The sequence below is a fragment of the Prorops nasuta genome, unplaced genomic scaffold, assembly GCF_024137725.1.
Source record: "Prorops nasuta isolate Cenicafe-Biocafe unplaced genomic scaffold, Cenicafe_Pnas_1.2 PNAS00010, whole genome shotgun sequence".
NCBI lineage: Eukaryota > Metazoa > Arthropoda > Insecta > Hymenoptera > Bethylidae > Prorops > Prorops nasuta.
In genome coordinates this window covers 4140640-4164503 of record NW_027116807.1, presented here as the reverse complement: position 1 = coordinate 4164503, position 23864 = coordinate 4140640, and the positions used below count along the sequence as shown (strand labels likewise).

At 33.1% G+C, this 23864-nt stretch overlaps 4 protein-coding genes across 9 annotated transcripts in view; 2 read left to right on the top strand and 2 right to left on the bottom strand.

Annotated features, from left to right (window-relative positions):
• Positions 1-13382, top strand: part of dally (division abnormally delayed protein) — a 69432-nt gene extending 56050 nt beyond the window's left edge. The window contains exons 6-8 of the mRNA XM_066733393.1: positions 4218-4365; positions 5581-5785; positions 5891-13382. Coding sequence (XP_066589490.1) covers positions 4218-4365; positions 5581-5785; positions 5891-6003 — 466 coding nt within the window. The 3' untranslated portion in view covers positions 6004-13382. The remainder of the gene's footprint in view (positions 1-4217; positions 4366-5580; positions 5786-5890) is intronic.
• Positions 13381-15858, bottom strand: Ipk2 (Inositol phosphate kinase 2). Of its 2 annotated transcripts, XM_066733395.1 has the most exons (5): positions 15721-15858; positions 15503-15648; positions 15212-15388; positions 14596-14856; positions 13381-14354 (listed from the first exon to the last, which is right to left on the bottom strand). In XM_066733395.1, the coding sequence occupies exons 2-5, from the start codon at positions 15600-15602 to the stop codon at positions 13750-13752; spliced, it is 1143 nt and encodes a 380-aa protein (XP_066589492.1). In that variant the 5' UTR covers positions 15603-15648; positions 15721-15858; the 3' UTR covers positions 13381-13749. The 2 variants fall into 2 exon arrangements, with proteins under 2 accessions (XP_066589492.1, XP_066589493.1); XM_066733396.1 differs by lacking the exon at positions 15721-15858 and having other exon boundaries at positions 15212-15411; positions 15503-15643.
• Positions 15859-17523: 1665 nt separating this feature from the next.
• On the bottom strand, positions 17524-19385 carry LOC136777228 (tRNA:m(4)X modification enzyme TRM13 homolog). Its single transcript, XM_066733394.1, has 6 exons — positions 19071-19385; positions 18805-19001; positions 18513-18698; positions 18196-18435; positions 17870-18125; positions 17524-17786 (listed from the first exon to the last, which is right to left on the bottom strand). The coding sequence occupies exons 1-6, from the start codon at positions 19247-19249 to the stop codon at positions 17603-17605; spliced, it is 1242 nt and encodes a 413-aa protein (XP_066589491.1). The 5' UTR covers positions 19250-19385; the 3' UTR covers positions 17524-17602.
• Positions 19386-21004: 1619 nt separating this feature from the next.
• On the top strand, positions 21005-23818 carry eIF2D (eukaryotic translation initiation factor 2D). Of its 5 annotated transcripts, none has more exons than XM_066732540.1 (8): positions 21005-21514; positions 21710-21764; positions 21972-22097; positions 22165-22791; positions 22868-23016; positions 23071-23151; positions 23216-23420; positions 23488-23818. In XM_066732540.1, the coding sequence occupies exons 1-8, from the start codon at positions 21459-21461 to the stop codon at positions 23725-23727; spliced, it is 1539 nt and encodes a 512-aa protein (XP_066588637.1). In that variant the 5' UTR covers positions 21005-21458; the 3' UTR covers positions 23728-23818. The 5 variants fall into 5 exon arrangements, with proteins under 5 accessions (XP_066588637.1, XP_066588633.1, XP_066588634.1 ...); XM_066732537.1 differs by having other exon boundaries at positions 21007-21410; positions 21471-21514; positions 21710-22097; XM_066732539.1 differs by having other exon boundaries at positions 21007-21410; positions 21471-21571; positions 21710-22097.
• The last annotated feature ends 46 nt before the right edge of the window (positions 23819-23864 follow it).

Sequence of the window (23864 nt, the reverse complement as noted above, 5' to 3'; positions counted from 1 at the left end):
GCTCTCGGTAATATACACAATTATGCTTTAATAAGACGCGAATTTTTTATCACAGCTTCGCTCGAGAAAAATGTTGCAGCTATAAAATTCTGGAGGATCCAAGTGATTTTGTAGAAATGTTTGCCTTCCGGATGCCTCGTTTATCTTGATCAGGGAAAAGTCCCGAAGGAGAATCGATGGGTCCAGCAACGGGGCTTTAATCCTAACTTTTTCCCAGGGTACCAGCGGGCCCTTGAAATTGTAAAGGGCCCCCCGGAGGGTGACCTCTCCGAGGAATTTTTCCTTCGGCCAAAATTTACCTTCAAAGCAGATTTTCCGCCATACATTATTCATCCGTTCATTCACTAATAATCCACATTTGTCATCCATTAAAATGCGTGTGTTCCTTTCCATCATTTGCCATGACACGATATAGTTTTCTGCTTGAAAAATCATTTTCCAAATGTATGCTCGAACAAATTTACACTTTATCAATAATATGATTCTTGTATCTATATATATTTTTAACAATTTTCCAATTGGTTCACACAAGTGGTTATTCGTTTGGACGTTTTGACTAAAATTAGATACAATATATTCATAATGATGTTTGTTAAGTTTTCTTTAGTAGGGTTAGAAAATTAATATATATATATATATAGAAACCATCCAATCTCCTTAATAACTTTTCTTCGGGGATTCTTTTTAATCTTTACCATTGTCATTATCGTTGCTAAGAATATCCTGATGAAAAACTTTCATAGAGAGATTGACCGTTGCGTGATATATATACATATAATGGTATGATAGAATTGTTGGAAATTGCTAAGGAATAAACAGCAGGATGCGTCGTATCAACGGGCTTATCGTAAAAATCTCTGCTCCCAGGTGAATTACGAGGGCAGCTGTAGAAATTTCCTGTTTTCGCGGAAGCTGCCAGACTCCCAGAGAAATAGCCACTGATTTATATTCAAATTTCCTCGCTAAAAGCATCGGCTGGGTTTTATATACGCGTAACACGCATGCACATTTCTGCCATTACGACCCCCCATTGGGGCTTGAAAAAAACTAACAGAGAGGCCTAATTTTCAATCATCCGGATAATAGAGTGAATATACTAGTTCATTATATTTTTTTTTCTTTTTCAAAAAATCTCATTTCAATTAGATATAGTCAGCTGCTGCATTTAATTTTGGTTAAATATAGCCTTTTCATTTATATAGAATACGTTGGATTGACCAGTTTCTATAGTAGAGTGCATCAATGGATCAATAGGAAATACGTATTTTTTTTAGATAAAGATATTAGCTTTTTTTTCATTATTTCAATTAATTACTCTCAGCTGTTGCATTTAAACCTTGTTATACAGTTGTAATTATTCTTTGGCAAATAGTTTTTTTATCTATATAAAATTACACTGGGTTGATTAGTTTCTACAGTGAAGTGTATTAATGGAACAATGAGAAAATACAGGGGACTTGTGTTAACTTTTCAGATAAATTTACTGGTCCTCTATGTTCATTTTTCCAAAAACCTCATATCAATTAATTGCACCGAGTTGTTGCATTTAATTGAAATTATCCTGTGATAAATAACCTTTTTATTTATATAAAATACATTGGACTGATTAATTGTTATTTGCTGTTTAGTGTATTGATGGAATAATGAGAAACACTGATGATTCGCATTTATTTTGAAAATAAAAATATTAGTCCCGTGTGTTCTTTTTTCCAAAAACCTCATTGCAATTAACTGAAATTATCCTTTGATGAATAACCCTTTCGTTTATACAGAATACACTGGAGTGATTAATTGTTACAGCAAAGTGTATTGACGAAGCAATGAGAAAATACTAGGGACTTGTGTTAATTTTTAAGATAGAAACAGGCGAACCGATAAAAGTATCTGTAAGTAATGTAGCCATATAGGTGTATTTGCGAATTGATAAATAGAAGAAAAATCGTGTTGTTTGATGAATCATGGGTGAGCCTTATTGAGAGATTAATGACTCGTAATAAATTTGAGAAATTCCATTATTAACGCGATAAGCGAATGAAATAAATAATTATAGCGCGTGGCAATATAGAAATAATCGTGCAATTGAAAAGCAAAAAGGTGAGGAAAGTAGGCTGACGAGTGGCAATACGCAAGACAGGTTTTCCTTCCTCGATTGATTGGCAGCTCAATATTTGTTGCTTTTAAAAATCTCTGCTGATTAATTATTTACGACTGATAGTATTTTTTATCAAAGGGGAAAGGTTCTGTTGCTCAATATTCTCTGAAAACTGGTACAATTTTTCCAGCCTTTCCGATTAGGGGGAGAAAAAGATTGAAATTGAAATAAACAGTATAAAGATAATTAGAAACCACGCTGGGTGGAAGAAAGAAGAAAATTCTGTGAAAATCACGTGTTCTTCCAAATAGGGGCTTATAATTTTTTCATCAGCTTCGTTGAATAATTAAAAAGGAGTTGTTTACGAGAAGCGAGAAAGCCAGGAGCATAAATTCGTATTAGTGTGTATAAGTACATAAAGGAGAAAATAATAATAAAAATAAAAGTAAAAGAGCATATAGCTGTAGGCGATTGGTCGAGTGAATGGCTGGTGAAGGAATACCTTGTATGATACTGGCCCCACAAGGCTTCTACGAATATTGAAATATTAATCCGTCCTCGTAGTACTCGTACAGCACTGCGTGCTCTATCTCGCTTGACAAATCGATCGGTTTCCCGACCCAAGATCAATTTCTATTTCTAACGAAGACCTGCAGACGTTGATGAAACGCGACGATAAAAAGAGGCGAGAAAGACAGAGATGCTAAGAGTCACGATAATTTATAAATAATTTAAAAACTTTGATTTTTGTGTGGTTTCATATCAAAACTTTATTATGCTATATATATATATAATGCTGTATAACATTGCGTTTGATAAAAACAAATTAGTTGGAAAATTTAGAAGCTGGTTAATGTATATAATACAAATTAAATGATAAGAGAGAATCAATCGAGCAAATAGCAGTAGCTGGTTAATAATCGTGGAAAGCGTGTAAAGTGAAATTAATTAGACTATATAGGTTGATTACTGGAATCGCAAAAAGCCCAGCGGCAAATCTCGCGTCGTTATAATTATAAATCAATTGGTGCGAGGCTCGATGTTTGCCCCGTTCGACCAATTACACAAATCCACTCGGCTATTCCTCCATCATTTCTGGATTAATTTGAACGGAAAAGTTGATTTTCCAACTCGCACCTAATTATCCTCCCTCCTATCGCAGAACACTCTGTTATCAGTTCTAAAATTGCAGCTGAAATTGCCATCGAGTCGACGAATTTTAGAAAACGCGTTCGTTCCACGAGTTTAACCAGTGAATTATTAATGAACCAAGCTACTGCTTTGATTAACCTGTCTAATCGGATCTTTCATGATAATTGGAAAAAATTTCTTTAATTATAAATAATTTGGTATAAGTATTCGTTCGATCGCGGTAATTATTTAATATTTCCTCCAATGATACGACGATTATTAGAGTCGTAATATTTAACAACAAACGTTTATTCTAACTAAGTTTCATCGTCACACTCGTAGTGTAGTATTCTTCTTCATCCAGACTTCGCTCACAATGAGCGTGTCGAGTCCTATCATGAAAAAATTCATAAACTGTGAAATGTGGAGCGTATCGATTATAAATAGAGACGATTGCGTATTCCCAGTAGTGAGTCTGGTACAGACAGAGTACATTAGAGTGGAGAAGATTCGTGGAATAAACTGCAATGAACAATACATTTGTATGGAAAAATTGCGCGTTAAAATAAACGTTTTTGTTCATTATTTGAAATTCCCTGCACGACAAATATATATATGTATATATATTATACGAGTGTATAAATATCGATGCTAATTTTCTAAAAAATCGAATCGCACATTTGGAAAGATGTTCCGGAGTCAATAATAACTCCTCGTTACTACGATTAAAGAGACAGATCGATATCTACATTTAATGCTTTCTATTATATTAAAATCGAACGCAAAAAAAATATCAATCCACTTTTCTCCAATGGTATTGTATAATGAGGAGTTACCAAGGTCACTTGAAAAAATGTTCAAACGTGGGATTACGACCTTTCAGAAAATTGGTATCGATATAACAATATAGAATTCCATGCTACAGCACGTTAATTTGCCGAATGTTACGGAGGTTCGATGCAGAATTAAACGAGATAGGATATTGCTTGTGCAGGTACACGAAAACAGTGGTGGACTCGAGCTTGACGGCGCAGAGGTATAATCCGGAGTTTGCAATAATAACTGCAACAGCATCGACGACAATTTCCTATGGGAATACGAACACGAGCGTGCTCATTGACCAATTGAGGCACATCAATCAGGTGAGTCTCCTCAACGAGCTATGTATATATATATATATATGTATATAGGATTTTGGAAATTCGCGTGACTGGAAAAGAGGAGTCATTTTATTGGCAGCTTATTGCTGGGGCCAAGTGGAGTGCTCGATGATGGAGAAATCAAGTGGACGAGATGGATGGAAAAAAATTGGCACGCCTAAAGACACGGAAGACGCATAAAATATATAATGCTAGATCTAATCTGAAATTATTCATGCGATAGGCATTGGGGCGTGAAAAAGGGAGCTGCGACAAACGCGTGAAAAGTATAAGCGTAGGTGTATCGTGTTTGCTCGATCCTTACGGTGGACAGGTGTCTCGGGCTTGCCTGACTGCCTGCATTTAACTATAACCTGCCTACTCTCTCACTCTCGCACTCTCACTCTACTCGTATTCCCCAGGTGTTCGACCGTTAAATTTGTCCGACGCTAATTACTTTATCACGACTGCATCAAACCCCATCATATACACGTATGCGCTTAGATTTATTTGTCTGATAGAACGCGATGATATATATATATATATATATATATATATATATATATATATTATTTTGCAGAGAGCGCCGAAGAGTTTATTAAAAATAGAATTTATCGTCGTAGAGTAAAATCATATTCATTAAAATGATTTGAATTATGAGAGCGATTGAATCATTTGCAATTTTTCGTATTCTCGGATTGACAGTCGGCAAAGTCCATAAATATTTAATTCCCGTTAATTATCGGACAGAGATAAGACCCTGTAAGATTACCATAATTGACGCGATAATCGTACGAGTTTCTTTCGTCGAATCCAAAGCAAATCATAGACCGCGCTGCAAGGAACGTGTGCCTAAGATAAACGTATCTTTACTCGTTTACCACTCGTCGAGGCAATTAAGACGTTAGCGCTGCTTGATCAATGAATAAATTTTTGCTACTTTATCTAATTCGTTCCTTGAATCCGGACAGGTGATAAGTAACTGGAAATGAGAACCGGTAAATCAATCATGAGCCTCTTACTGAAAAATATTGGTAGGTGAAAAATGTTGTTAATGTAGACCTCGCATTAACCGTACGAAGGAGTTTGAGATGAGGATTATTAATTACTATTTCCTTTTGTTTAGTCAATCGGTATTGAAAAAAAAATACCTTAGAGATTTGATAGACTGGAGAAAATTAATAAAAGTTTTTGCTAAATTAACTGTAACCGTTTTAGGTGGTGCAGTCTCAATTGGCCTCGGCCCCTGATAGTGGAGTGTTATTGGCTGACGAGGCACTGGATGGGTCAGGAAGTGGCTCAAGGCCAGTTTGGAGGAAAAAGGGTCATCAGGAACCTATAGACACCGACGACGAGGATGTAAATGGGGATGATCACGATGACGAAGAAGCTTCGGGTTCTGGAATGGGTCCGATTACTCCTGGTAATTAAATGCTATTATAATCTTGCCAATTTCTCAAATATTTAGTTTGATCCACGACCCTTCGGGCTCTAAATCGAACTAACAACTCGCTTCTGAATGTTTCAGATCCTTCGGAGGAGCACGAACGTAAAGATAACAACATTAGCATAGGTGGATCAGCGATTCCAGCTGTATCCTTTATAACGCTGGGGGCCATTTTCGTAGCGTTACTGGTCTAATCCTAATAAAAGAAGAATAAGAAAATGAAAACGCATCGTGTATAAAGAACGAACTTGTCGATACGTAAGACAGTGGTGACGAGTGAATTGAATGAATGCCGAGGACATCAGCTGAGTCAAGATATAATATACTATATAAGAAGGGAGAAGAGAGAAAGGGATTATAGGGCTGTGCCCATAATCTTTTAATCGATGTAGATTCTTAGCTTAATCTATTTAGGCAGCAGACAAAAATTCTACACTTGACGCACTGCCAAGCAAAATGCTCAAAATTCTTGTTTGTGCGTCGTTCGATGAATTATTTATTATGTATTATTATTATTATTATTATTATTATAACGAGGCTGGCTCAACAGAGAATTTCGCAGACCCTTGCTTCTTAGCGAAATTTTTTGCAGTTGAATAACGAAATGAGTTCGGCCAATTTTATAAATTATTTCAAGCGTTCGTTTTACTGCGATGAAGATACGTGGATTGTAACCGAGGTTTTAATTTTTTCATAGGGCTATAGATAAATAACCGTGGTCCATGCCACTTTCTTTATGCCAGAATCATCTCTCATTATTGCCAATTCACTGTGTACTTTCCTCATACCAGTGGAAAACCCATTAACGACACGATTGCTCGCCAGTGGTACATGGCTTATATGCCATAATTTTAACATTTTAATAATCGAATCAACGATGATCCTTTAACGTACCTAGCTACGTTTTATCAATTTATTGTTTCAAGCGATTCTGCACCGGCTTTAAAACCTCCTAAGGATTAGCTATTTTATATTGAGTGATCAGTCACTTTTATTTGTATATATTTTCTTCTGCTTTTACTTCTTATTTTGTCTACCCATTTTATTATTTAACATTGGCTTGTTAATTAAGAATTCGAAGAATCAGTGCTAGCTTAGATTATAAATGTTTTAGAATTTCTGATTTTTTGATCAATGTAGTTTTATATTCAATCAACTATTCCAAATCGCTGCGAGAGATAATATCAAGCGATCTTTAGGGAGTAATAAAGAGCAAAGTTAGCACTGTCGTGTACCCTGTAGAGAGAAATAACTAAATGTAAGAAACGAGGAATAATTGTATTGTAAATTTTTTGGGGAGCGGAGGGTTAGTGCCTTTCTGAATATCCCAAGCCGTGAAAATTTGTCGATTTTCGCGACAGCAAATGCGGACGGCAGAAGTAAAACAGAACCACCTATAAATACGACTGTACAGGGCATTCTTGTTACGAGTGTGTATGCGTGCCACTTTGCTTTATATTATCTTATCCAACAGTTTCATTTACCAACATAACCGCCTAATTGTCACTGAAAAATTCAATACTTGCAAGTAAAAATGAAAAAGTTTAGTCTACGATGAAAAACAGCAGACGAACTACATAAAATCGTATGGATACAAATGAATTACGAATCTTGATTAAGCATATGTTTATACGTGTTGCTTACCCTCTATCTGTTTCTTTTTAAACCAATTCAGCGTAAGCAGCTTTAACGAAAATCATTTGAATCGCGAAAAGGCCTATTCTTTATTAATTTTCCAACGAAGCAAAAGGAAATGTTCAGACTAATTAGAGAAATGATAGTTTTAATGATATGTTTAACGGTTGTTAGGCACTTACTGCCAGTTGTTTTTAGTCGAAACCGCCTGACAAAATGTTCCTTGTCACACGCAACTTTATTTGATGTTGAAAATTTATATTTTAGAAAATAACATTAAACTAAAGCCTTATTAAAACAATGAAAGTCAGTGTGCATTCCGAGTTGTCTGTGCATAAACTTTACACTCTATGAGCCTCTTGCATAACACGGAATACACCATCAGTAATTTCTTATATTGATAAGAATGTTATTTAATTTTTCTCAACTACAATGGATGAGAATATGTATTTACCCCCTTAATTACATTACGAATCTCACAAATAGTGTGACACGTGTGCCAAGTAAGCAGGACTCTTATTCCGTGTCATTCTATTCCTCTTCATGTTTCATATCTTCTTTGTTCTCTCTCTCTCTCTCTCTTATTTAAAAGAGCCAAGGGAGGAGAAGGAAAGACGTTGTTGCATTGAAAGAAGCCTCGCTTAGCGGTCGTCAGTGACAATTGTTTAAACTTGACGTTGTAATTTTTCAATTTCGCCTCCGGGCTCTTTATTAAATGAATTTAGACAGTCTCCTCGTGTCTCTCCAAATCAATTTAATAAACGGCGTAGGCTGTGTTTTCTCCATCATGCTTTGTATAGCTAAATTTTCTGTTATGATTCATTCATAATAATAATTCGTATCTTCACATTTCCCATCTCTTCAAAACATTTTAAATATTTGTCAAAGCAACAATGCCTCCAAGAAAACTTTTGCTATTTGTTTGAATTAGAATTTTGTCAAGCGTCTGTACAATTAATAATCAAATTACGAGCCAAACCCTGAAATCATGTAAACTACTATAATCGTTTTTATTATTTTATCGAGCAAAAATTTCTAATGACTATTTCCCAATTTGCTATGCACTATACGTAATAACATAAGACTGACTAATGCCAAATTTTTTAACAGCTATAAATCTTTTCATTGCATGTTTGCTCATTAGAGTTTTCTTGTCCGAAATTCTAATAAAAATAATTTAGGAATGAAGCAGTCTGAACATTTTCGTATTTTGCAATGTATACTATATTTACAGATAGAGAGAAGCGATACAGTTAATGGATACTTGAACGTCAAATAAGAATTGTTAAGAGAAACATTTTTGTAAATAAGGAATGTGTGTGATTGCGTATTTATATATATTATATCAAATATTATAAATATATATATAGAGAACCTAATGAAACTTAGATAGCGTAAGGGAAATAATTATTGACGAGTTAACAAATTAATTCTATTGAAGTAACGCGACTAATTTCACAGAAATAAATAATGCAACGTGTACAGGAAGTGCGTACGTGTATACGCTTATCTTTAGTAAGATTAATGATAATTAATGACAAATTAATAAATTGAAAAATGAGAGATTAAGGCGATTCTTCGTTCGCTCGTCCAGGAACTCAAAACTCGCTTTGCACAAACAATGCCAACATATTATTATGCAAAATATCCTAATTAATAATGGCATAAACTGTATGAAATAATAGATTTACTTCATACACAATGCTATTTTATTGTATGTAATATACAATACGTGGGCATACGTGTATATAATAAGTAATAATATGTATGAGTTTATATTGAATTTAAATTTACATGACTCTGCTCTCTGTGAAATTTTATAGCACTTTTGCTTTCTATTCTTAATTTCTAAATTTTAGGAGTACTTTTACTGGTGTGTATTTGGAAAAGCTACTTTAACAAAAACAGTATTTGACTGTGAGTAATGAATGATAGTATCCATTTAACGACAGCGAACGAAGAAAGAAATTAGCGAAAAGGATTATGTAATAAAGAGATGGAAAGGGGGAAGGGTGCAGTTTAATTTCTATAGACTCAGTAAGCGGTGCAGTGCACTTTAAAAATTGACTTTTGAGAGGTCTTATAGCTAATAATTGTCATTGCATTTATTATCTCTCAATTGTCTTTTACGCTGTTTAAAAATACTAGCTTAAATCTCATTCATCCGGACAATCTATGCAACAAAATTCCTACTATACGCTTATAAACTTTCTACTCAATTTAATTGACTAACGAGTATGCAAGATGTTACATGAATTAAAATGGGGCAGAAACCAAAAGATTATCGATAAAAAGATTTTTCAACTTATTTATTAGTCATAATTCTGTTTTTCATGAAATGAGCTTCGTTATGATCAACATAATCTTTTTAAGGAGATTTTTATCAATTCTAACTTTATTACTTGTACAGTCAAAGTAGAGCAAAGACATCATGCGCGATCATTCGTGAGCACAATTTTATTATTGACCCATCAAAGGATAGTAATTCTATTTAAATTAAACTCTGTTTTAAAACTATAAAAATTGTAAAAGAATTCCTCTGTTCATCAGTTTATAATGTTAGTGCAAAATTTAGCTTCAAGCTGGTATTTTTAGATATTAACCTAGGTAAGAAATGAGGAAGAAAGGAATAATTAAAAGAAAACCGATTCGTGTTAGTGTTCAAAAAATAAGTAGTAATGCCATCGTTATTTTAAGGTGATTCTATCAACACGCCGAAGTCAGCTAAACTTACAGAGTAAAATATTTTAAAATCGTAATAACAAGATTCACAAGCATTTATAAATTTAAAATATGCTTCTTAGTAACAATTTAAAAGAAATTCTATTAACAACAATACTATTTTAATTATTATATCATGTAAATGCTGCGTATTTGATTTAAGCAGCTCTGACAATTCTTATATACATATAATATCTATTTTGCACTTTGTATAATAAATATCTTTTTCATAACGCGCGTGAAGTAAGAGCACAGCTTTTTATGCCTGTTTTGAGGGATGAAAATGATGTTTCGCTGACTATTGGTGGGCGAGTAAATCATTTTCAACCCGCCAATACATGCCTGAAAGTTATACTTCCTCTCACTTGTTATGAAATATAGTATGTTAAACGTGAGAAGAGAATGCGCGGCTACCATAGAAGACCGAAGTTTGGGAAGTTTGGTTGCACTGGGCTACGTTGATGAGCCTAGCGGGGCCTAGCCTTTGGTTCAGATACCAACCCCGCTTTGTGCATCCGAATTTCGCATTTCGTCGGTAATTGAACACTTTATTCCCTTGATTAACAATGTACTATTAATTTAATTCGGCTATGACAATATTTTCAATAACTTCTAGAAACGGAATAAGGTACAATCGATATTTTGTTCTTTGATCTGATCTACGGATTTTAAGTAATTGAACTTTAAAAAATTATCGTGCAACGGTATAGTTTCCATATATCGTCCATATTAAAACATGAAACTTTAAACATGATTAATTCATGAAATTATTATTAAGTAATCTACGATTAAAAATATTACTAATTTGTTAATAGAAAAATAAAAAATAACGGTTTTCAATATTATTTAAATCTACAGACTTTACCATTTTAATAGAACCACCTTAATAACTGCTGTAAAATTGTAAAACGAGACAGCATGATGCATACATATTAGCTCGAGAGTAACGATAAATCGTCAAGCGAGAAAGAAGATCGATCGTTTCCTTTCGTAACTGGTCCGTTTACTTGTCACGCGAAGCTGTGTAAAAAAGAGAAATCGTTCCTGTATGGTCAATGACATTTTGAAATTCATAGTGAATCTGAGAATTAATCTTAAATCGCCTTACGACTTTGTACGTGAAAACCAATTTTCTTTCCTACACGACATGCATTTAACTTTTGAATCGACAGAAATATGAATTAGATATTTTATTTATTAGTATTTTTTAAAAAAGAAGATAGTGAATTTAATTGTATCAGATCATTTTTTTCAATAAGGCATTGATAAGTAGCTTACTGCGAAATTTTTATCTAAATTAAGTGCTTCTAAATTAATAGATATTTCTCTTTTTGCTTTAATATAATAGTTGACTTTCAACTATACATTAAACATGCATATGCATGCAACTGTCAAAAACTGTTAATATATATGTGGTTGAAAAAAGACAAGACAAGTTAACAGACGAGTATATTCAAGGTAAAAACAGGAAAAGTGATGCACGAAGCACCTCAATGTTTTAATTTAAGTTGTATAGGTAGACTACAAGAGGTGGGAATTTAATCTCGAAGCCGGATATGTTGGCAGTTGTCTGTGATTTTTAAAAGAAAAATATATAAAATATTATACACAAGGCGTATATTGTCAATGCGTTTAAACTGTTCAGAAAAATGTAAGATTCACCGCAAACTTAATAGCCTCTAATCAAATCATTTATTAATATTTAATATAATGCTGTTGATTAAGTAGGAGGATAAACTAGTGAAATGACTGTTGCGGCTTTATTCATTTATAATAAGTTAAGCGTGGTAATAGTTTTCCGTTTCCTCGTACTTTTATTAGCGTTGCTAAATTTTAACTTATTCTTGATATTTCGCAATACGAAATAATAAACGTAAGCATAGCAGAAGGGAACCTTCGTTCGTGAATTTGCGGTGAATAAACAACAGTAATTATTGTTTACTGCAGACGTTACGTGTCTTCATAATTATAAAATTTATAATTGCGATTACTGCCGGCGCTGTTAGACGCAAATATTTATTACTTATAGATAGATTATCATAATTATTTGTATTAGTAGTATTGATATTTACTCTTTTTTTATCACTTTACTTTTATTCGTCTAATATGACTACATTCATACTGTCTGTGAGGTCTAAAAACTTTTTGAATGCGAGGGGCCTTTGGCTAAGAGTGACACGATTCTTCATGGCCATTGTATAATCGGTTTTTTGCTAAATATATTACTGCTGCTTTGTGAGACAAAGACCAGCCTTTGATAAGTGGTTGCTTTCTGTGACCAGCAGCACAGTTTACCAGGATTTATTCAGCCATCTCGTACCCGCCGGAGAGGGGGTATTATTATTTATATTATTATAATTACTATTATTATTGTATGTAGTATAACTAATCTTTAGTGTTTTTACAATATTTATTGTTGTGCCTGCGTTTATTATGTGATATAGCACTACTTATAATAATTAGTACTATTTCTATTATTATCATTAATCGATTAACAGTTCTCTCACTACTGTTAGATAGTATGCTTTCATAATTATGTTTTCCAAGTAAACGATTGAACGTGTATTCCTCCGTCGTACATCACGCTGATTCTGGTCGCTTCAGTCTTGCGTTATTATTAATAAGCCTTATCAAAGTATTGTTAATATATGTTTTAATTGATTGTTGATATGACATTTTGTAACTACGGTAGGCCCGTCAGTATACTCCGCGCGCGGTAACAACACTCACGCGTATATAAATGTTTCAGTAAGAAAGTTGTTAAATTACCGTATTACAGGCCTCGTAATTACGATCACACTATTACTCATGTTTGTTTGTATCGGTCTCGTTTTCGTTTAATGATCTACCATTGTAATTACAACAGCACATGCGCATCCAAATGAATTTAAATTTTGAAAACAGCCCAAGGATACGGCTTATTTTTAAAAGTAGAATAATTTTACTGTAAAATACAGAATGATTGGTAGACAAGTGGAGTGAGATCCCCGAACGTATAAAGCGCACAGAAGACGTATAAATAGCTGATTCTGAAAGCAATGAATATAAATATATACACATATTTATATTATATATACATATATATATATAAATGTTACGAAAGCATAAGAAAATTAATTATCATCAGTTGAGCCAAGCCAGATTGATAAAGCACCAGTCTCGGCTATGTAAAAACTGTTTATGAGTGAACGGTGAATAAACTATATTACGCGATAAACAGAGCTTATTCTTTATTTATTCATCAACTTCTTATATACAATTGACATTGGTATAAAAATATTACAATTGTTAACGTAAAATTTACTTCTGCATCAGTAGGCTAATTCTGTAGCTTTTACCGACAAATATCGGTAAAACGTGTAATTATAAATGTATATCAGTATATATATATATATCGTTTTCGGTCCTTATCGCTACTGAAAATTCTCATTAAAATTACAGAATACGGGATAAGATGAATATTTCTATCAGTCTTGAGTGTAAAACAAAAACTATACAGGTAAAAACAACTAACAAATGTAACATTAATTGACAATTCGTTTTACATTTATTCTATTCCTCTTAGCTGTAAAACTACCGTCCATTTAGATGTTGTTATCTGTTGATTTAATACTACATTTGTTAGGTAAAAATTGTTCAAGAATTCTAATCAGATTCTCGATTCCTTCCAAATAATTAATATCGAGTGCGTTTAACTCGTCAGCGGGAAAAACGTGAGCGAAATCTATCATATTAACCCTGACCCAATTCTGAGCTTCATTTTCCTCATTGATCGAGCTGCTGTTTAATTCCCTCAGTAGCATACCGTATTCTTCCTTCATCCTCGCGAGATCCTCGTCAAAGTTATTTGCCAACGAATGTGTGCAGCACAATTTCTCCACAGTATCGGAACAGTACGAGTCACTTCTTAACAAGCCTCTCGTACTTTGCCTGGTATTATTCTCCTGGCTATTCAAACTCATGCTTCTCTTTAACAATAATTTCGACTTTAACGTTGCAGTCTGTTGATTCCTCATACAATGACGCAATCCAGCAGCATCATATACAATCAGCAATGAACTAGCATAGAATCTCAGCTTTCTTTGCGAGCGAAAAAATAACTGGATTTTCCATAGAGCTGATAACAGCTTCATGATTAACTGTCGACACGGAGGATTGTTCGTGTTAATGTTTAAAAACATTTTCAATGCTGCAACAAAGATAACAATGGTTTCATCATTCTTGTAACAATTTACGTGTGTGAGAGTCGATATACACGCAAACATAGTGACCCATACTCAAGGCTTTTTGTGCTAATCTCTCATCATTAGATGTATACATCGCGATCTCTTGTCGTATCATACGCATGACATATATATAAATATAAATTGATAAGCAAACTATAACGCCTTATTACAAGCTTACAAATACGAATATTATTTCTTAATTACCTTCTACAACCGTTTCACGATCAAGTTTCTTGCCATAATCTTTATCGAATTTTTTTAATTCCCCCGTGAATACCGAATACACCTGAAATCCTGTTATACAAAATCCATAAACTTCCTTTGATTTTACATATTTCAAGTTTTCCTCTTCCTTTTTCTTTTCTGTTGCAGTTGGATCCCATGTTCTTTTACCAATTTTTATATCCATCACGCAAGGTTCCGTTATTCCTTCCGTCAAATCTTTCAAGGAAATGTACTTCACATCTGTTTACAAGAGTAAATCTATATAATTATGAAGTTATTCATACAAGCCGTTACATCATAAGCGTTATAAGTCGATATTTATCAATTTACTAATAGAAAATTTAATTTAATCTAATGCTAGATGTTTTTTTCGTAACAATCGCGCTTTTTTTAACAAATATTTAAGTAAACTTTGAATTAATTTTTTTTAAGCAAACTGTACAACAATGCATGAATGAAACAATATATTAATGTATTTATAATTATGTCTGTAATATGTTTTGCCAAAAATCTTTCTATTTGAATAGTTACAATCTTTAGATTATTGTACTGATATGAGTAGAAGAACATATAGAGAAAAATTAAAATACTATACTTGTACGGTTTATCTGAAGATCAATGATGCCGAAATAATCCGGTACAAATTTCTTTAACTCCTGCGTCGTAGAGTCGTCGGAATTCTTTAGGCTTTCGTAAAACATGATTTCTCGTTCTCCATTGACCTGTTTTATTATTGGCTTCAGTACACGCCCTTCTTCGGTATGCAACATGCCTAAAAATCATGTATCTTGTTCCCTTGAATATTCATGATTAACATATATGCATAATTATTACTAAAGCAATCAAACAAATAGACTCAACCAGACCAAAGGGAACTCAGACTTACCTGTTGTGCGTTCCCCGTCCATAATTTTGTGACCCGATATTTGTGATTTGAAATAACGTATACCTTCCGGCATATCAAGCTCGATTGATGACTTTCTCATGTTGCATTGGAAGGCTTATCAAGATAGCTTATCGAGATTACATCGTCTAAGAGATTCAAATAACACGTTGAAATTATAATAAAACAAGAGGTAAAAAGAGGTTATACTAGATAGCTACCTATTATGTTTTTGTAAAAAGGTAATTTTATTGTCTATTACATTATGTAAATATAGATTTACATCTTAAATATACATTACTTGAAACAGTGTACGTAACAAAAATAGCTGTACATAATATTTTAAATCCATTTTCGAAACCAAATTGTTGGAGTCAATTATAACCAGAGATGAAACCAGATGAAACGGGAGATTGCTCATCATGCGGCATGCCGTGTCCCGAGACCCGAAGCAATCCTTGCCGGTAGGCGGCGCTTCGATCCCATCGTTTAGCTTCCTGCAGCAAGGTTGCCAAGTGTAGTACTTTCGGCTCCCGTTTCATCTCAGCTATAACTGAAGTCAACTGCTGGGCGCGTTCGTCATTCAGTCTGTGGGAAGAAATCGTTGCTTCGTGCTATAGTGTGGTGCAAGTGCAGGAGAGCTAATAGGTTTGTTCTTTTTCACTGCACTATCGAACTGGTGCAATTAGTTGAGATAAGACAAACATAATAATACATACATATTTTCTCGCTCTAACTTATTGCACTAGTGCAGTAATACAGCGAAAAAGAACAGACCTAATAATAGCTGTGTTTTATTTAGCAATAAGTTGCTACACTTTTTACACTTTGTGCACTTTTTAAGGTGTCAATTTATACAATGGACAAAGACAGAAATACGGAAAGTGTAGAAAGTGTAGCTAAATAAAACACAGCTAATTTTGTTAACAAATGTCGCAGGAGCGGTTCTAAAATTATAAAAAAAACATGTATCTTGCCACTGTCGGCACTGTCCTATAAAATCTTACTATTTTTATAAAATTAGTTAAAATTATTTAGAACATGAAAAACGTAGTCACAGCCAGTCACAGCTAGACATTTTAAGTAATGAACGCTGTCAACCGCTAACAAAGTGATGTGTCGCGTGTAATTTTCATGTTAGAAAGTCCTGAAGCTACCAAAAATCTACAAAAGTATTTATTTTTTAGAGAAACGTTTTAAATAAAAAGAATAGTGTTTAAACGAACAACTGTTATGAGATATTATCATTTTAACCTTGGTATATTACTTTGGAAGGCCTGATTAAAATTAACTTCGTAATTTTAAATGAAACTCCCTATTTTTAATTGCATATTCTTGTCGTTCATCTGAAGAGCTTTCGAAGAAATCCTTATCATTTTTTCATCTTATCTAGTAGTTTACGCGATATTTCTATTTAAAAGTGTGTATATGTAATAGTGAGTTTATTTAGTGTGCCCATATACCCGTTACGCATAGAATCCAATATACGTTCAAATCAAAATATTTCGTAAATGATTGAATAAAATGAAACAATCATGAGGATTTCTTCAAAAATTCTTGAGATAAATTATAAGAAAAAATGCAAGCAAAAATAGTTTCATTTAAGGCTACGAAGTTAACCTTAACCAGATCTTCCAAGGTCATGCCAAGGTTAAAATTATAACATTTTCTATTAGTATTTTTTAAACACTATTCTATTTACTTAAAGCATTTTTTCAAAAAATAAATATATGCTTTTCACGATTGTTAACAACAGTTCCGAGACTTTCTAGCATCAAATCAAGTACGTCGTGTCCTTTCGTTGTCGGTTGACGGCGTTTCTTACATAAAAATTCTGACTGACAACGTTTTCCATGTTTTAAGTAATATTAATTAACTATATAAAAATTTTCACAGATTTTATAAAACAGTTGCGACATACAAGTTCCTTTCACAAGTTTGAAATTACCCCAGCGCGAGTAAACATTTGTTAACAAAATTGTCGTAGACTAACGAAAAGAGAAATGGGACAGTAATATGTCTAATTTTCTTTATGAACTTTTATTATTAAAATATGTATAACAGTACCAAATATGTAAGAACTTGAAACCACTTTGAAATTGATTATGCACCTTTAGCCACAATGCACATATTTTCTAAAGAAACTGCAGTAGAAACATAATGGTAAAGTTTGCTTTGAAAACCATAATCTTTTAAATATTCTATTCTTCCCCAATTCAATAACAATTTAACTTTACGACCAATTATTTCTCGCTCTGTTTCATCCATATTAATAGTATTATCATTTCTGAAAGAAATTACTTTATGAGCATGAAAAGAAAACCAACAATTTGTCAGTGAAATTTAAAGTTATAATAAATAATTAAATACTCGTTATTGTCAAACTTCTTATATTCCTCAGCATTGTGAAGGGGTTTGCTTAAACCTGTCCCACAAGTTGCCCAGCTAGCTATACTACATAAAATAGGAAATTCATTTGCTGTAAAATTGCATTGTTCAAAGAATTTCTTTCCTACATATGATGTATAGTCACACCGATGATGACAGCAAAATGCTATTACTAGTCCATCTGAATTACTTTTAGAATTTTTTGCAATTTTTTGTGTTAAGCATTTTAGCGTTAAATCTAAAAACATGATTTATTAAAGCTTGTATTTAAAAAGCAAAATTCTTTAATTCCATCTTCAATGAGTCACCTGTTGCTGCTCCACAAAGATGCTTAGCAATACCTACTTTGTGCCTTGCCATTTGAATTTCTGTTAGACCAAATAAATTTAAATCTGCAATATCAGCTTTAACACGTTTAACTGTTATGGGACAATATTCATTTTTCAGTTTATTATCATATTTATGCCTATGGCTTGAACGATCAACCAATAAAATGCTGGAATCAGTTTTATCCTTTATGGCTTGTGCCAACCAATATGTTAATTTTCCTATAAACTGATTAATTCAGTCATTTGATTTAAACAAATAAATATTAAAAAATAATTATTAAAACATTTTTTAATACCTCTTCCTGCCCCAAATTCAATAAAACATGTTTTATCTCTTATTAGACCTGCTTGTTCCAAATGTGCTAATAAAGAAGAATTTTGTAACAGATGTTTCACGGCATTTTTCCCATAAATTTCCTTATTTATTTCATTGTTTAAGACTTTGTGTTGCAAAATGGCATTGGTAACTTCAGGCAACTTTTCTACATACGAAAAATCAGGTCATAGATGATAAATACGCTTTGAAAATATAAATATTAAGTGAAAATATGTACATATATATATATATAGGTTTTATAGAGTAATTACCATATGCTATATTAATTTTATTAATAATAGTATTAACTAATGATTTATCAAGCTGAGATAGGGGAATATGTTGTGGCTTATCAGTCAAGTTCTTTTCTATATTAATACTTTTAATAATAAAATCTGATTTTGCATTCAATAAATGCTTAGTGTTACATACTTTCAGATGTTTTGACAGTTTTAATTCATAACAAGTACTGTAAATAATTTATAAATTTAACGTTTATTACAAAAAAAAAGCATTGTAATTAAAGAACGCTACATACTGTGAGGGGTCTAGCGGGCATCTAATTCTTTTATCTTTCTGATTTGAGTTGATATTATTGTCAGTATTAGAATTGAATAATTCATGTTCACCACAAAATTTTTTTCCATCCTTTACAGACATTCGACAAAACCGCTTTTTACGTTCTACAAAAAATGCACATTGCGGTACTTGTGTCATTATTAATTTCTTTTTTTAGGCAGACTTTTGTACGATACGCGAGGCGCGAGCTTTCTTTCTTTAAATTTGTAGGTTAAGTAAGCAATACTCGTGTAAGTAAATTGTGATTACTGATCAATATCGGTAATCGCGCACAGTGGACAGTGCTGTGCACGCTAATTCAAGTGTTTCAAGAAATTTTATAAATAACTTTAATATAACAGTATTGATAAGAGGTTTAGGTAATTTATTATATTCATAATTATAAAACAAATATATACACTGAAATATCTGTTTTTGAAAATAGTTTACATACATATAACTAAGATGATTATAATAATGAAAGTTGTTAAAATAAAATCTTAAAATTATATATACCATAGTACATGAATATTCAAAGTTGATGTAACAATCAAATATTACTACTTCTAATATCTAGATTTAGCTGTTATCTCTATTACTACATATGTTTAAATCTTTTATCATGTCTAATGTTTTTATTAATTTTTCATTTGTATGTCGACATCTATTCAACCTTTTATAACGTCGATGCTGCATTCTTAATTTTCTAAGCTTTGTATAAAATACCCTAGCTCTTGACGTTAAACCCTCTCTTTCAGTATCTTCATTGTGTTTTAATTCTTCATCATACAGTATTAAAGTATTTAATGGATCTTGCATATCTATGTCTGCAGTAGTTTGTTGAGTAATATTACAGTGGTTAGATGTACTCAAAGTTGATGAAGCAGAAACCATCAATTTATTTTGACTGGTATTATATGTATGTGACAATGATGGATTTATTGAAATATTTGACCTATTTGGCCAGTTATTATAGTCATGCCCAGGAAAATGCTTATGACATATCCGCAGCTTAATTATTTCCTCCTTGTCTTCTAATGGTCTTATTCCTAAGCTTCGAAACCATCTTTCTTGACATTCAACATTTTTTGGAAATACAGAACATGTTTGTTTTGAGCTGCAGTTTGGGACACAACATGCCGTCATTATTGTTTATACCCTTCTATATATATATTCTTTTCTCTTAGTCTTCTGAAAATAATATTGAATACTTGTATATTGGTACACTTTCTCATTAACCAATAGTTCGCTATGATTTAAATAGGTAGAAATGAAGAATAAGTACTAACGAGACTGAGTAAAGCTACACATATAACCAACCTATTGTAGTTGTAAAAACCTACGTTCTTGTTGACTTGGTGTGACTGACTGTGGGTGGAGTGTTGCGGAGAGTGATCACCGGGGAAGCGGGGATTGGGGAATAGTGCATGCTGGTGCATGCCTATTAAGGCCTGTGTACACGTTCCGAGAAATGTGTCCGAGTTCTAGTTCCGATAACTGTTTAGCGAATCAGTGCAAGGCTCTAACGGAAAAGTAACAATGCAATTGGTTGTATATTTCTCGGAACTAGAACTTGGACACATTTCTCGGAACGTGTACACAGGCCTTTAGGGATGGGCGATTTCCATAAAAGTATCGATACTTGTACATACAAACTCCCTAGAAATTCCCTCGCCCCTCTGATAGGCTCTGATTCTAACTACACAACGCCGCGACGCAAGTTTAATGGCCAAAACACGTCCGAAAGCACTGAGAGCTTATTATACCTAAAACACTATACTTCGTTTCTTCTCTGTGAATCACACTTACTATACATTTTGCGTGGTATATTCAATTCTCGCCAACAAACTATACAGCGTAGTATCTTCCAACATGGCGGACTTGGCAACGCTGGGCACAACTCTCCTTAGGGTCGGTGTCTCCGCTGAAAAGTCGAGCTTAAGTAGGTGTACCAATCACAATTTTTTGTTCATAAAATTCCGAATATATTTTGTTTTGATAGTTTATTGCATGAAATTTTATATGTATGGACTTAATGAATTTAATTATAAATAAAAAAATGATATGTAGAGGAGAAAAACATTGTGAAAGCTATTATTACTATTAAAAATTTAAGTTGGTACACCTACTTAAGTCCGACTTTCTGCCCTTTCTGGGCGAAGACACCGACCCTTATAGGAACTCTAGAGTTCCCTGGCTTGCAGCTGTTTCTCTCTTATATTTAAAATCAGAATGGCAAAGCTGGCAACACTGCATCTCACAATGTCTCACATCTGTCGAACGACAGAAGTAGGTTAAAATTTGTTCGAACTGTCAGACGGTATGTTAATAAATTTATAATAAAAAAATTAAACAATATCTAGTCAAAATGTTTATCAAGCCATTCAAGGTGAAATCCAATAACCAACTTAAAGGATCCGAGAGGCAAGATTATTTAATTCATTTTTGAAGAAAGAATTAAAATGCACCGTGTCTTTATAGGTTATGTAAAATTCTGACATCTGAGAGGAATATTTTATAAAAATTAACTTTGAAATTTATTTCTACCAAAAATTATAAGATTACCCCAATCTTTCCCTTATTGTATGTTAATTGATGTTTGTAACTTTTTATTCGTAGGAAGAAATTGTGCGAAGACGTGATTACTGCATATCCCAGTTTGACAGAAGAGCAGGTACAGTTGCTTTTACCGAAACGAGAAGCTATCAATGTCATGAAAGTTATTACTCATAATGGAACTATCGTTAGGCTTTACTGCGTAGCTAAAATACCAATATTTTTTTCTCCAAATTCTCCAAATCCATATTTATTTCCTACTATTTATACATTATGGAGTCATCCAGATTTACTGTACTGTTTCACCATTTCCTCTACTCTTGAGTCCAAGCTTGCCAGTGGAGCAGATCTTATGCTGCCTGGAATAATTTTGCCAAAGCCAACAACTTTTCATTCCTATGGCAAAATGAGTAAAGGTACACCAGTTGCTGTCAACACCGATGAGAATAAAGTATTAAAAATAATTTATAAGTAGAATTAATTGTGATTGAGACTTAATGCGAAAATTATTATTCCAGGCACCTATAGCTGTGGGGTTGACAGCTCTGTCCAGCGAGGATATGTACATGTCAGCTGGTCGTGGAAAATGCGTAGAAATTTACCACATTATTGGAGATTCATTATGTCAACTAGGAAAGCCGTCTCCAAAACCTGAGTTAGGCGTACCGACACTTTCTATTTCTGATGATATGGATGAAACGAATATACAGTCAACGGCCGAAAATAGCGAAATATTACCAGCTTTAATAGACGAGTTAGAAATCAGTAAAAATGACAATGATGAAGGAAATAACTCTGATGAGGTAGGAGATGATCCAGACAAGTTAGATGACGAAGAGTCGGTGACCAATGACATTGAGTGCCCAGTTGAAACCGACCTAGAAATAGATCCTGTGCAGGAGATGGATGAACTTTTGGAATACTGTTTTTTGAAAGCTTGCAAATCAATGAAAACCACAAATTTACCAATATTATCATCCAACTTTTATAAAAATCATTTAATAGCTGCTTGTCCTCCAAATAAAACTATAGATATTAAAAAGTCTAAATACAAAAAACTTTCTGTGTTTTTGACGCAAATGAAACAGAAAGAATTAATTAATACATCTGTAGTTAAAGGAGTTGAAAGTATATTATCTATTAAGGTAAAAATTGTTTGCTATTATTTCATTGCTTCACATTATGATACATTGTTATTGACTAAACTTTTTATGGTTGCAGTTTGAACATCCCTTGTTGAAGAGCTTTGTTGCTAATGAAGAAAAGGTTCTAGAATCGCAACAACCGGCATCAGCTAATTCTGTAATTGTTACGGAATGCTATAGAATAACGGCAGATGTTCTCCCAATTTTTACCAAATATGGACTTGAGTAAGTAGCTTCTGTCGTCTGAAAGAAACCTCTGCTTAAAGTAAAATTTTACAGGAAAGGCGATGTACTTAAAAGGGCTGAAGTCAGGAAGTGTTTTACAGATTATGTAAAAGCTGAAAATCTTCAAAATGGAAAGTAAGTCTTATTGTTTAAATCCTAGCAGTCTATTTTTTAATAAACATACAACTTTTTCTTCTAGAATTCTAAATTTAAATCCAATACTAGCTCAAATTTTGAAAACTAAAGTACATGAGGAAATTATAAGTATGGAGGATGGAATCAATAAATTTATCGGACGAATGACCAGAATGCACGAAATAACTTCTGGAGGTTCGAAGCTTTTGCACACTGGAAAACTAGAGCCAATCGACATGAGAGTAACGACTAGATGTAATAATAAAAAGGTATTCTTCAGTAAATTCTATGGTTAAAAAATTGTATTAGGAATGTAATGATTGAGTACGTTTACAGGTAACGTTGGTAAATAATTTAGAGAGCTTCGGTATCAATCCTAAAGAGTTTAGTAAGGAATGCCAAGTTATAGGAGCCAGTGCCACGATTACTGAAGATCCTGGCAAAAAAACTCCCAGTGTTCTCATTCAAGGTAATCAAATATTGTACGTATATAAACTGCTCACGGAAAAATACCAAATCAAGAAAATATATATAAAAGGATTGGAATTCGCTCCAAAAAAGAAGAAGGGCGGATAAATTAAACTGATTAATAAAAATAACAATTTTTTAACTTCTTATGACACTGCTTCTGTACAATTTTTATGGAAATAAATGTTTTAATTGGCTGTATATGTGGTTATATAGAAACCTGATCTATTTGATTGAAGTAAAGT

What these genes read in the sequence shown, in the direction of transcription:
- eIF2D (XM_066732536.1), top strand. Translation starts at nt 21,459, where the DNA reads ATGTTTATCAAGCCATTCAAGGTGAAATCCAATAACCAACTTAAAGGA. An exon ending in CAACTTAAAGGATCCGAGAG is followed by an intron (nt 21,515 to 21,709) that starts GCAAGATTATTT and finishes TTTTATTCGTAG; the next exon opens with GAAGAAATTGTGCGAAGACG. An exon ending in TTTACCAAATATGGACTTGA is followed by an intron (nt 23,017 to 23,070) that starts GTAAGTAGCTTC and finishes AAAATTTTACAG; the next exon opens with GAAAGGCGATGTACTTAAAA.
- Ipk2 (XM_066733395.1), bottom strand. Translation starts at nt 15,602, where the DNA reads ATGAGAAAGTCATCAATCGAGCTTGATATGCCGGAAGGTATACGTTAT. An exon ending in TCTTCAGATAAACCGTACAA is followed by an intron (nt 14,857 to 15,211) that starts GTATAGTATTTT and finishes TCTTGTAAACAG; the next exon opens with ATGTGAAGTACATTTCCTTG. An exon ending in TCGTGAAACGGTTGTAGAAG is followed by an intron (nt 14,355 to 14,595) that starts GTAATTAAGAAA and finishes TCTTTGTTGCAG; the next exon opens with CATTGAAAATGTTTTTAAAC.
- LOC136777228 (XM_066733394.1), bottom strand. Translation starts at nt 19,249, where the DNA reads ATGACACAAGTACCGCAATGTGCATTTTTTGTAGAACGTAAAAAGCGG. An exon ending in TGAATTTGGGGCAGGAAGAG is followed by an intron (nt 18,436 to 18,512) that starts GTATTAAAAAAT and finishes ATCAGTTTATAG; the next exon opens with GAAAATTAACATATTGGTTG. An exon ending in TCTTTGTGGAGCAGCAACAG is followed by an intron (nt 18,126 to 18,195) that starts GTGACTCATTGA and finishes TCATGTTTTTAG; the next exon opens with ATTTAACGCTAAAATGCTTA.